This window comes from Athene noctua, chromosome 1, assembly GCF_965140245.1.
Source record: "Athene noctua chromosome 1, bAthNoc1.hap1.1, whole genome shotgun sequence".
Taxonomy (NCBI): Eukaryota; Metazoa; Chordata; class Aves; order Strigiformes; family Strigidae; genus Athene; species Athene noctua.
In genome coordinates this window covers 255,858,577-255,872,835 of record NC_134037.1, presented here as the reverse complement: position 1 = coordinate 255,872,835, position 14,259 = coordinate 255,858,577, and the positions used below count along the sequence as shown (strand labels likewise).

The 14,259-nt window shown below is 38.8% G+C and overlaps 1 protein-coding gene across 3 annotated transcripts in view; it reads right to left on the bottom strand.

Annotated features, from left to right (window-relative positions):
• Window positions 1-14,259, bottom strand: part of GRM5 (glutamate metabotropic receptor 5) — a 277,466-nt gene that overhangs the window by 37,923 nt on the left and 225,284 nt on the right. For all 3 annotated transcript variants that reach the window (XM_074917515.1, XM_074917523.1, XM_074917533.1), the window contains exons 4-6: window positions 12,418-12,664; window positions 7,067-7,235; window positions 3,380-3,506 (exon numbers count right to left, since the gene is read on the bottom strand). In XM_074917515.1, the coding sequence (XP_074773616.1) occupies window positions 3,380-3,506; window positions 7,067-7,235; window positions 12,418-12,664 (543 nt within the window). The remainder of the gene's footprint in view (window positions 1-3,379; window positions 3,507-7,066; window positions 7,236-12,417; window positions 12,665-14,259) is intronic.

Genomic DNA, 14,259 nt, shown 5'->3' with positions numbered 1-14,259 from the left:
GTGCTGTAATGTATGGATATTGCTGACACAATATATAGGGAAGAAGGGGAGCTACAGTAGATTGGAAAGCACATCTTGATACTAAACCAAGTGGGAGATAATGACTTGGGGTGCATGTTGGGGTGGTACAGATAAGTTTGAAGAAAAGGAAGAGAATGACGTTTTTTGTCCAAGGAGGAGCATGGTCCCTGGGGAATGCTGTATACGGAAGCAATCAAACTGAAATTTGTGAGGAAATAAAATATAGGCAGCTAAATACTCCCTTTCTCATCTTAGTTTCACTTCTAGATGGAGATATTTTCCAGTAACTTTTTCAATCAAGAGAAACGCTTCCTTCCACTTGTCTTCCCCACTACCTTTGGACCTCCTGTACCTTTCTGTACTTCAGAACTCAAATGACTTTTTCAATTCTGAGAAGAACTTTGTTTTCCTACACATATTGCATCCCTTCTGTCTTCTCCCCTCTTGCATCTGAATTCTGATATTCCACAGGTGACTGAAAAAAAAGCATTAGTCTCTCTTCTTTTCTGTGAGCAACATCCCTGCCATTACACATTTTATATAGTGAAGTTTGTGGCACAAAACTGATGCTGGTCATTCAGCATCAGAAAAATGGAGCAGTGTTTTGTTGTGTGAGCCAGGAAAGGATTCCAAAAATGTTTTTATCCAAGTTCAGATCTCTGGCAAACAGTGAGGTGCAGCTCCATGTTGAGAGCCTTCTCAGGCACGTGGCTGATATATTTACAGGACTCTCATTTGAAGGTGATCATGCGAGGAAGATTTATTCCAATGATATTTTTATGTGTGTAGCCTTGTGGAGCTGACATTACCTAAGACATGACTTTATCAACCAGCAAAGAGACATAGACTGCTGCAGTATCAGACGTAGGGACATTTCAAGAAGATTTGTGTACGCTTTATAAAACTGAAGGGCAAATTCCTTGCCAGAATACAAAATACATCTCTTGCTCCTTGCTTTTAATTCGTATTTATTACTAAATCTTATGTTGTAAACAAGACTGAGAGGCAGTTTTTACAAGCTGCAAAAGTTGGGACTATAAATATGATCATTAAAAATACAGCTCAATATATTGTAAGGATAAACTGGGAATAGACTTTTTAAAATGTTTTTGGTAGAGGGCTAAATAAGACAAGATCCAGCCATCATGTGAATAGTAAGTTAGGTGTGGACTACACAGCCGTGAAGCTATGGTGATGACTCTCCTGCTACCACAAGTGCATATGTTATCAGCTCTGCTTATGGATGCCAAGGTGGGGTTCAGTTTTGATATAGTGTCTGCTGAATTTACACCTGGCTGAGGAACAGTGGTTAAGTCTCCTGAGAAACTTGGCACTGATGTTGAGGGGTTGTTTGGCGTGCATATTGACTTTGGTCCCTATAAAGGCATAAAATGCATGTCTAAAGTCAGATGAATGGTTTTGCAAAATGTAGCAGCTCATGTAACACACAAAGCAGCTGGCTTGACTAAAAAGACAACTACTTTTCTTTAAAACAATCAGAGCTGGGTGGAAGGATCACTGACTCATTCTATAAGAGCTTTCAATGTGCCATCCCATCCTGCTCTTCTATCCTGAGGGCAAAGTAAGACCTTCATAGGGTAAATCCTCCCACAAGCCCAGACTAATGCCTTGCTTAAGGCATGGAGTTCTGCATGCCCAGGGGAGCCAGCACAGAGCTTGAAGGCCAACTGGGTGGCAGTTTGCTCCACTTTGTCTTACATATGGTGCTTACAGGCTCATTACTCAAACTTCAGCAGGTCAACAGGCAGTTCCCATCACTGGTGTTTCAGAAGTGGGTCCTCCGCCGGTCCAAGAGGCATTTGGAGTGATTTCCCTTCTAAATGGCTTGTAGCAGATCCTTTTCCAGCTGACCTACATTGGGTAAAACCTCTGGTGCTCACTGAATCTGGGATCTGCCACATCTCAGACAAGACCCCAGTGGTTGAACAGCTGACCACTTGCACTGGTTGACCTTAATAAACTGACCAGCCTGGTGCAGTGGCCTGGTCCCTGCAACAGCTTTGGAGGCTTCTGGATGGCCCAGGTGGGATGTGAACCTGAGCTTATACCACACCCAAAGTACTCTGCTCTGGGGGACATGTGGGGCCAGGTCTCTTTTTCTGCACTTCTCCATTATCCTGGCACAAAAAAGCTTTCTCTGGGATCAGGCAGCTTTGCTGGCTGGCTGCTGAGTGCCCAGGGAGGCAGGGCTGGGGGAGCAGGGCTGGAGAAGCACTTGCAGATCCATTTTATTGCTGTTTCAGTTTTCTCGGTTAAAAGTTTTTCTCTCAGGGAGAGTTTTATATTTGACATTTTCTGAAAAATATCCCATCAGTTTCATGGCTAAATGATATTTTTGTAGTAATTATGTAATCTAGCTGTTATATGACAGTAATGCAAAATTCCTTACCAGGAAAGGATTAACTTTATATATAAAAATCTATAGGTCAAGCCTTGTCTAACATTCTTCCATTTACATAAATTCATCCAGCAAACTGTTTTTCCCTTTGTCTTCCCTCTCTTTCACCTCAAAAATATCTCTCCTCATCCACAGAAATAATGCACAAACCAAGTCTGTGAGCTCTTCTGGAAAAAAACCTCTCTCTTCTCCCCTTGTCTATACAGAGCCTGGCACAATGAGAACCTCGTCCCTGAACAGCATTTTGAAGTGGTGTGTGCTCTGAGAATTGGAATACTTGAGTTGTGTTTGTATAAAGAGGAGAGGCTGCGGGATACAAGTGTCGGAGTAATTTATCTCTAAAGTAGCCAAATTGGTATTCTGCGAGAGCATAGAGATCTATGCCATGGCAAGGAGAACGTGAACACTATATTCTAGTAGACTCTGGTGAACAAAGGACTAATGCAGACCTAAGTCTGCTTGGAGCACTCATGCATTTAGCAGCAGTAACTCCAGCAACTTGTTTATAACTTTTTCATATTAAAAAAGAAAGTATGCCTCTTCTGTACATGATTGAGAGGAAAACAAACTCTGAAATTTGACCTGTCTTTCTCTGACAAGGACTTAATTTCTCTACCTGCTTGGGGAAGGACAAGATCTGCAACACCATCTAGATTTTAAGACAGCGTTAAATACAAAACCGGCACTATTTTTTTTTTTTTTTTTAATTTCCAGATCTAGTAACTCAGATCTTTAGAAAGCAGCTGAATTACACCAATGATTCCTGGATCAGGTTGAGGAGAGAAGACAAATATCAGTCTCAGTTCAAATTTCAGCTTTATCCCTGGATTTGGTCTGACCAAAAGAGTCCTCATACTCACTTGAATATGGCATTTGTTTCTTCAACTCAGCAGATGAACATTTTCATTGACAACATAAGCACAGCCACAACTCATTTACCTGTGAGGTCATCGTTGGGCCAGGAGCCCAGCTGGCAAGCTTTGCATGTGTATTCGTCAAATACATATTCGTTCTCTTTACAAGGAGTGCAGGTCCAACAGCAACTCACTTCTCCTTTACGGATCACCTGAGACAAAAATTGACATTTGGTTTAGCAGCATAAATCTACATTCATTCCCCCCCTGTTGCTAATTTATTTTTTTAATCTCTTTTTCTTAATAGATGGGCTTTTAAAATTTCGTTTTAAAGGAAGTTCATTTTCATAATATGTTTGCTTATACAACATATGATACAAGTTCTCAGTTCTCCCATCATGTACGTACCAGAAGAGAGAAACCATCAACCCCACAGAAATATAAGTGGAAGTACAGAATGACAATAAGATGTTTATTCCCCTCTTAGAATTAGCAAAACTCAAAATTTCACTGATGGCAATGTGCCTACAGAAACCAGTGCATGATACACAAGGCACGTAATTCATTCCACTGTGGTCCATACAGGGAATCATGTCAGCAATGTTATTTCCCTAAGGGGTCATTAACTAAAGATTTTTGGATGCTTATTTTTCATCTAATTGTGACTGCTTTGTTAAAATTTATTTTTTCCACAGATCAAACTGAATATGACTTTTCCAGAATTATTTAATCACTGCATTTCTAATTAACATTTAAGAGTAAAAATGCTATCTTTATCGATTTTAACATCTGACCTGATTTATCCTTTTATAATTTTCTGCCAAAAGTTATTGCATGATCATGATTGAGATGGAGATTTTTAAAGATCCTTATTTATCATCTCTGGGCCCTGAAAACATCTGTACTTCTTGGCAATATGTCTTTCTTTTAAAATAAAGGATTCCCAGTTTCTCTGCTCTTCCCAAACAATTTATAAATGAATGCTCCTAATTATAACATAAGTAGGTCGAATTATGTATCTTTTATAATGATGAATTCAGAAGGTGGCTTCAAAACCTAATGTCTTTATTGCAGTTTTAAAAAATGAAGTGTAAAGGAGTGTAATCAAAAAGAACTGGATTTGTCTTTGCTGCAGTGAAAAAAAGTGTAAATGATATAATTTTAATCAGCAATATGGAGACTTGAAAACTTCAATTTTTGGTTTTGTTTTTAAAATTGTAGAGTACGGAAAGAAAAAAAGCCACACCTGAATGGCTAAACTGGCAGAAAGGCCATGGGAACATAAGTGATTTGCTCTGCAAGTGTTGAGACTAGAGCTACATGCAAAACAGAGTAACTGTCCTCCAGAAAAGAATGCACATCTTGGGATTTCTTTCATTTTGAACAAGTATGAAAAGTGGAACAAATTACAAAATCTCTTGTATCTGGGAAAACCAATTCCTAGGAAGCTTGTACTAATTTTTAGATACACATTTTAATAAACTTGATGGATTATAAAAATCCATAATTTTACAATGTATAAAACACTCAAGAAAAATAAATGGTAAAATAGAAACCATATGTTATTATCAAAACACCTAAACTTAGCAAAACAATTCATTTACACTTTTCTGTTAAGATTTTCACCAAAACAGCATCTTCTATAAAATATTTGGAATTTGACTAATCCATTAGAAAACTGGTACACTCATAATTTCTTACCCAGCACTGACTGGAGGTTATTCCAGAGAAGGATTATATATCCTTCTCTAGGAATCAAAATAATTGCTACTCAGAATCAGGTCAGAATTTTTGGATTAAATTGCTTAGTCAGCTATTTCTTCATCCTTTTATTTTTCATTTCTTGAAAAACTGTTTGCTGTAGCACTCAACTGTAAAACAATTTGTCCATTTTAACAAAAATAATTCTTTTTAAAAGAAAAAATTATCTACTCTTCCCTTTGCCATCTGGGCAATCTTTTGAACCTGTATTTATTTAAATAATTGTATGTCCACACTATTTCAAATGTATAGAGTTGGGTTGTTTATCAAGTCCTTCAGATGGTTGTATCAAATGTTGCTGAGTGTTGGATATCATTATATTGAACGTTTCGAATTCCTGCATAACTCAATCCCACAAAATTCTGCAGAAAAACCAACATGGAGCTTGGCAGGGTCAAACTCTCCCTATCACCTGTGAAGACCAAGACGATAGAGAACTGTGAAGTAAACCTTGAGATTTATAACATAACGAGGAGCATAAAGAACATTTCAGACACCGGACTTCAAGCCTGTGTCTAAGTGTGTGATGGTTTGGCTTCGTAGTGAAGAATCCTCTTGGGAGAATCCTTGAGAACATGGGCAGAAGGTGGAAGGAGACTGTTAATGAAGACCACAAACCACTTCCCATCACCTGTGTTGTGGCAAAGACCATAAAGGAACTCAGAGCTGCCCAGATCTGAGTTATTATCTGTCCATCTCTATCCCCTCACATATGTGACTTTGTGGCTAGAGCAGCCTAACATCAGACCCCTGTTTAGTTACTCTGGGAACAATTCATCCCACTTTCTGTGTCTGCAGAAGGTATGTTCACTTCTCAACCAGCTGTCATGGCTGAGTGCCCTTCACCATCAGTGAAGAAAAAGAAGCGTTTCTACATTAAGATTCATCTTAACTGATTTCAAAGTCTATATGAGGATGAGATGACTCCTAATCTGGAATAATATATTATTTCTATTGACTATAAAGAAGGTTCAGAAATCTGATATAATTGTATATTCCTACACTGAAGACATACACATTTGGTCTGATGAAAGTCACTTACTGACTCTGCCAAAGACCACTTGGTGAATAAAACATGGTGACTGTTTCCTAAAACTCTGGAAAACTCAGACTGAAGAGATTCACTTTAAATTGCAGAGCATGGTCAGCCTCCCATCATCCCCTCACTGTACCTAGCTGCTTCCCAGTTTTGCAGGCATGCCATGTTAACATGGGAGAAAAGTAATCCAGCTTCCAGTGAGACATGTCAGAAATTACAGGTGCTTTTTTTTTTCAGTCTGAGCCACTCTGTTGTCCATGCCCAACCCCTCAGTCAACAGGCTTTTATATAAATGATTGCAAGGTAAGCTAAGGACTTGCAGTATTTTAACTGTTCTGCCATGTCATGGGATGCTGAAGAATAATAGAGTACAATTAAGATATGACAGATTCATCTACTCTCCCTACTTGCTGCCACATAGAAAGGGAGAAAGGAAAAATCAAAACCCTGGAAAACAAAAAACCAGTAAAATAGGTATGATTTAAAAACAGTTACCTACATTTTCTAAAATTCTAAGTAGTGGTAGTTATCAACATTCTCCAATGATACCACAGACTTAAGGTCTGAGTAATAATGTTCCAGTCTAGGTGTCTATGTCTAGCACTGAAATAGTAGCAATTATTTTTTATAATTTACCTGCAATTGTACTGACAAGTCCCAGTCAGGGATTTGCACTCCACTGAATCAGATGCTGCAAAAATATGCAGGAAAAAACCCTCAAACAATACCTGTTCTAAAGCATTTGGAATATAAGTATAAAATAGTCAGCAGTTCACAGAAATAGGAGTTCAAGGAAACAGCAACTTATGAAAATAATGAGATGACTGGAATATGAGTAAGAACTACATACATGTCTGTACATTTTAATTAAGGTGTGGGATGCTGTCTCCATGTAAGAGTCAAGTAAAACTTGCTTTCAAAATTCAAGGCTATGCATTCTACACGACTGAAGTAAATGGAGAAAATATTTACCTTTATCTGGCCTTTTTCACAGGGTTCACTGCACACAGATCTGATGATATTATTTTTCTCTGACCATATTTCATCGTCATCCATTTTCAGCTCACCGTTGTCCCAGCTGCCAACATTGATATAATCAAAGTAGTCCTTCCCCATTTTTTTAAAATTCATGATTTCATATCTTTGGAAACATAAAGGGGAGACATAGCTGAGTTGCAGAGAACATCATGAAATGTTTCAAATTACAGGAACACTATACAGTCAAAATCAAGCTTGTTGAAATAAAGAAGGCAAAATTTCAAGCATTATGCTTGACCTTGAGTCTTTCCCAATAATTTTTGTGATATCATAATCTTTATTTTCCTTTGTATTTTAATTTGTTTTCTTCTATCACTCTGAAAGTTCCCTGAACCCTTTGGGGTTAAGTGACTGAGCTTCTGAGAATGACTGTATTTATTTAAGGAAAACAGTGACATGAGTCACAGGATTCATCCTGTGTAACTTTTAGTACTGAAACCAACTGCATAGGGAACCCTAGTTGTCCTAGGCTCTCCCTATAGCAGATGTAGACAAATCTAAAACTATAATGGCAATTCCCAAGGGTAAGTGCTCCTCATTGTCTGCAGATGCTTATTCCCCTCCTGAGAGAGGGAGCCTGAAGAAAGCTAAGATCCTAAATTGAGGTAGAAGCAACCTAGGCTGGTGGGATCAAAAATAACTTCCTGTGCTGTAAGACTGTAAGACGCAATTTGATGTGGCACCCAGAAAGGAATCAGGCAACATTCTTCAGGCACAGACTCCAAGACTCTGGGAGTTGCTGGAGGCTTCAGGGTGTTCTTCTTATCAAGATGCACATTGTAGTCCAGGCATTTGAAGAATGAAGTTGAGACTTACCTTTTTTTTTTTTTTTTTCCTTTTTCTTCTACAGCATTGCAGCAGCGAATGCTATTCTGTCCCATCCATACAACCCCCTGCATTTTAATATAATTCCTTAGTGACCAGAACTCATTTAATTCCTTGTACAGAGAAAGTGTATTCATGCCTCAGTCCTAGGCTGCTTTTGGGTCAGATCGCCTTGTTATCTGGGAACAGAAGTGTTAAGAGCAGAGCTAGAGCTGATCAGAATTTTCAGGTTCATGTTCCTCTTCCTCCTACTTTCTTTTTAGCTCCCACAGAGTCTTACAGAAAGTCTGTGGTTCAGCATAGGACTCACAAGCCTCCTACTGGCATGCTGAACAGCAGGTCACCTTTCTCCCTTACAGTCCAGTTTTTCTAGCACTTACTGTAAGGCATGCTTGGAGAGTTGGGCAACTTCTGAAGTGATGATGTCGTACTTTACCTCCTCTTTAGTGGATTTTGCAGTAATCTGACTAAACGTGAAATTTACTGATGCAAAATAAGCAAAAGATATAGACTAACAAGATAATCATAGGTTTAGAAAACCTGACTGGTTCATAAATGAGGACACAATTTTTTCCTGGCAGCAGGCATAATATTAGTCCCCAGGGCAAAGGATATGGACAGGGATGGATCAAGAGTGATATTGTCAGAGTGTAATTTGTGAAGTACAATGTACAGATAAGTAAAAGAACCAGTTCATTAAATCAGTCTCTTAACTAAGATACCCAAATGTCTTTTTTAAGTTATGAGGAAACACCTTCAAGACTGACAAACAGGAGCCATACTATATCTAACATCAATGAGGTAGTTATCAACATGTTGACATAAAAAAATTTACAGTAAAACTATTCTATAATCTTCATCCATGGGTATCAGGATGGAAAGGATCATCAGGATCATCAGGAAACAAAGTCTAACTCTTACAGGGGGGAAACTATGGCAGGGATTCAATGCCAAAATCACGCATAGGTCAGGATCAGGACTGCAAGCAACCTGTGCAAGAAAATAAAATCGGAGTCTGACTGAATGGGCAATATGATATTACCCATATCGTGTGATTCTCAAGTCTTTCCAAAAGAAGAAAAAATGATCAACGACACAGCTAAGAAGAAAAAATTATGATACTCTTGGAATTTAGAATTTCATTTTCCATCCTGTATAAAGAAGGAAATGTCCACAGCTTTGAGGATGACCTCATCAAAGCTGAAGAAGTGAATGCCAGACTGACACAACTGAACTGAATCCAGATAATACATGCACAAAGGCAAATAAACAGGCTTTTATGCATGGTTATAAACCAAGTCTTTTTTCTGAGGTTCACGGGCATAGTAACACTCTGTTCAAGGATTAAACAGACTAACTAAAACCTTAGCCCAGTAGCCACTGTGGAATCTTTGTGCAGCATTGTCAACCCATCACAACACTCCCCTGAGTATTGTTTTGCTAAACCTGTCAATTCAGAATTCCATGGGCAGATGAATGAAAGTACTGCCAATGCTTAACAGGCCACAGGGCCTCAACCAATTATGCTTCCAGTAGTATTTCCATGCATACATCCCAAGAGGAATATTGGAAAGAAACTTAACAAATTAAATAAACTATTGTCTCAATATATTGTGTCTTTCTTCTCTGTGAAGAACAGCATTGGTGGACTAATACTTATAGCCAGTCTCAGTAAGTCCATTGCTGTACTGGAGGTTCATGAGTCACTGGTTCCCTGGAGCTTCCTTAAGATACCACAGGGACAATTTGTCACTTTAGGAAGGAGAGACCAGATGGTGTAATAGCACATTTCCAGCAGTGCCCTAATCATAGTGCAAAACACTTGTTTCAAAACAGAAGTGCCATGAAGTTGTCAAAACCCCATATTTTATTGATAGCACAGCCAAAACATCAGTATCTTGTTTTTATTGCCTTTTCTTGCCTTCTCAGTTTCTTCTTTGGAGTTTTGATAGTATTTACATATAGTTGTTATCTTCCTGAGAAATCCTTCCACACTCATTGTTTTTTTTCCATGTCTTCTGTCACTAAAATGAGCCTTCCACTACACTGTCTATCTGCTTAAAGCTCAACATACACATAAAGGACTTTGGAATAGGGCCAGGATTCAAAGCATCTTGTGGGATTAATCATCTGTTGTATAATATCAAAGCCCTTTTGCTATACATCAAAATCCTGAGCTATCTAGGTCAGAAAGGCTTTTTATGTTCTGCTGCTTAGCACCACCACCACAGTACAGCTGTGAGGATTTAAATTTCCGTTTAATAAGTGAAGATGCAGCTATCAACTTAAGTGAACAGGGGAGATGAGTTGTTCCAGTATAACTGCACCATCTCCCAGCTGTTGCAAATAGCATTTGACAGGGCTCAAAAGACTATAAAGTACTCGAAACCTGGGCATTAGAGATGGAGCTTCCTATAAAGCCTTAATCATGAAAGAGTAAATTTTGACTCAGTGTTGGCTAATTAAAGGACACAGACTGGATTTAATGATGTGACTATTGTAGGAGAAGAGGGAACGAAGAACGATGTTTCAAAAGTAAACAAACTCTGGGACCACTTTTGTCACCACACACAGTCCATGAGTTTGAGTAGACAGCACTACTGCACCTCACACAAATCCAGTGAGCCTGGACTTTCTTAAAATTGCATTACCCTAAGGTGCACTATCAACATGGTGTCCCCATGTTCTTCAGTGAAGCAATAATGCCCTACTGTGACTGAGCAAATGACTGTGTGTGATATAACTCCTTCAACAACTTCTTAGAACTGAAGTTAAAAAGACCCAAGACATTCAGTTAATTTCCTTGCAACAAATAGAATTAAATCATTATTGTTAAGCATGCCAGCATGAGGAAAAGGTAAAGCTAAAGGTCTCTTTGCAACAATTAGATATTATCGTTGGTGTTGTCATGCTACATATTACTTATTTGTGGTATGCCACATATAATTTATTTGTGGCAGTCTTCAGTCTTTCTGAAAGAAATTACTAAACCATATAGGAATAAGGTAGAATGCAGACCACTTCATCTGAACACCGTCAAAACCAAAGAGGAATCCTTTAAGAGAAGTTTGTGTCAAGTCTTTTAAAAAGAATTTGGTCAGAAAAATCCAGACTGAGCACTTTTCTTCAAAATTCAGCTATTTGTAAAAATAGAAATGTTTAGCAGAAGACAGCCTTGCTCACCAAAACAGTGCTGAAAATAAATTTCCATCTGAAAATTTCCTGGGTTTCTGCCAATTTATGTCTGAGTTCTCCTACCAGCTCACAGTGCTTAGAGTCTGAGTCTGAAGAGTTTGAAATTTTGTGTCTCCAGAGACACAAACAGACTGCTTTGTAAGTGGCCATCCTGCTCTCTTTTGGGGACAATGCCGACTTTACAGGTTTTCAAATAAAAAGGGGAAAAAAAAAATCAGTTCTGAAATTTCAGAAATCTTTGGAAATGTCAAAATATTCTGACTAATGGATTTACCTTTTCCTACCCATCTCTACTTGAAAGTTAATGCTTTCCTTTCAGTTCACATTAGTGGGAGAAGACAAAATTTAATGAGTGTACAGGGTAAACAATTTTCCCTCTAGTCATTTGTTTTATATGATGCCATCACAAAGATGTTAAAAAACTTCCCAATGTACACAGAAAGGGCTGCCCAAATCAAACTGGAGCAAAAGCAGTGAATGAGGCAGGAACCTACCCAGGGAAAAAATATACTTGGAATGCTATCACGCCTGCTGTTCATCTTCCGAGAGTTCAGTAAGCAGAAACCTGGGAAAAACCCTCATTACTCTTTTTAATGTGCATTGTTATGGATACTTCATATATGTCACTGAAAAAGAAAACTTGTCTTATATTTCATAGATGTATGCGTATACATTTACCCAGGTTATCAGCAAAAGAAGGTTTGTTTAAATTCAATTTGGCTTATAGCAACATAGTATGAATTAATAGCTTAGTCTGTTATGCAACTGGAAAGGCTTTATGTGGAAGATATGGCAGCAGATTTTTAATAATTCTGATGGAAAAAAAATCCCACACATATCAATTCAATATTTTTGACATTGCTTTACCTTTCTTAATAGAAGAACTATGTCTGCTATGATTCCTTATCACTCAATCAAACACACACATTTAAACAGCCAAAGAGAGAGAGAGAGAAATGCTGTGGTGACCATCATGGTCAATGAACTTGAAAACCTCATGGTTTGTAGTGAGAAGTAATACTTTAAATGGTACAGATGGCAACACAAATTGAGGCAGGAAGATTGTATGCCTGAAAGTTCATGTCTTTAACCTTAAACAGAATAAAAAATGCACATTAAAAAAAAGAGTCATTTTGGAGAAACAAGCACAGAAATTCAGGAACTGCAAAAATAAAAGATCTTAGACCTGATGTCAAGTCTGCATACATCTACTACACACAATTAACATGTCTGGCATTAAATAGTTTGACAAATGTCAACATTACCTTCCTGGCGAGTCACCATTCTCATCAAACAAGATCATGTCCCCAGACACCCCAGTAAAATTAGTCTTCATGAGGGATTCCAGGAGCTTCCGACCATCTATGGGCTTCATGGCATCACAGAGGCCCACGTAGCCTGGGCACAGTGACATCTGCATGTTGTGGAGGCCGTACGCCATGGAGTATATTGCGTTGATTACAAAGCCCATCTTGGAGTCCTGAACGTGCTGCGTCCTCAGAGTCATCTGACCTGCCAGGGAACATCACAGAGCGGGCGGTGAGAACATTGGGGCTGAAGTACGATCAACTCTTTAGACATCTGTTGGTGGGTTGGTAATTAATGGAAAAACATGCATCATGAACATTATAATATACTGTTTTGGGGAATACAGGAAGTTGTCCCTGCCCCCAGAAATCACTCAAAATTCTCAGAAATCTTTTGTTGAGGTGTAAATGATAACATGAGGTTCATTCTGTAGTGACCTTGTAGACAACATTTTGTTTCAGAGACATGGGAACCAATCTTGTGCAGACAGACTGATCTAGGCACAACTCCTGTACTGTACCAAAAGTTCCTGTGCTAATAACTCTCCTACTTCTATGTCTCTTGCTGCTCTATGAAGCGGGGATAATGATGCAATTCAGATGAATGAATTAAAATGTCTGTGAAGGGTTTGATAATGTGGGTTAGGCAATGACTATTTACCCAGAATTGGTTAATCTTACTTTGTTTGGCTTTTAAAACATGATGTCTGGATTTCTATTTTCTATTTAAGCTTCTGTGAAATGCACAATAAAAATTCATTCAGCAGCACCCTGAAGGCCTTTTTTTTTATAACACAGTGTTATTAATGACACATTCACTCTGTTGGCAGCACCAGTCCAGCTAAGGAAGACTAGGCCGGAGGTTTTCTCCCTCACATGTCACCAGCAAAGCTGTCAGCTGCATTCCAGCCACCAAATTTTCAATACTGGAGAAGTGAGAAGAGTCAGAGACAAAGCAACTGCATCAGTGGTGCTGGGAATTTGTCAGACACCTGGAAAAATTTGGTTCTGGAGGGAAGACAAAGAACTCTACTAGAATATTTACTCTCCTTTTATCAGTCAAACAGCAATCCCTAGGAGCTAGGGAGTCCTGTGGGTGGGCAGTCAGGAGCAAAGGGAATGCAGATAACCCTCTCTGTCCACTCTGTGATAGCCTGCCTCCCACAGAGGCACTGGCAAGCAGTAGTGGTGGAACTTACACCTGCCTGTCTGAGCTGCAGACATCGCACAATGTGAGGAGTAGTTTATGCTACGAAAATACCAATGTACAGACAATTCTTTTCTTTAAAGAAATTAAGACTTATATATGACTCTGAGGGTGGCACTCATCTAGTTTAACAATATCCATCCAGAAGACAAGCATCCAGTCTGATATCTAGGCACCTTTTGTCGAGGTAAGTAAGAATCTCCAGCTGGCCATTGATCCCATCATAAAACAGGTGCATCTACAAGCTCGTCTTTTCAGTGGTGAACGAGAACATCACCTCACCATGCAGTTCTAATCCCTAAAACATCTGGGAGTACTGAAAACATCAGGAAGGGTAGAAAACATACAGAGTTCGAACTGAAAATCATTGTGTAGAGGTTGTAAATGAATGAGGGGAATGAGAGATCCCTTTTTCCCTTCTGTTTTGTGCAGGAGCTGGCATTCCCACTTCCAGTCAACCTCAGGAGATGTGATTAACATTTTGGATAGTTAAGTGATATGAGCTTGAAATATCTGTAATGGAAAAAAAAACCTTGGAAACAACACACAGTGTTGCTCATTTGTTTTGTTCTACCAAGGTATTGCTTTTTCCT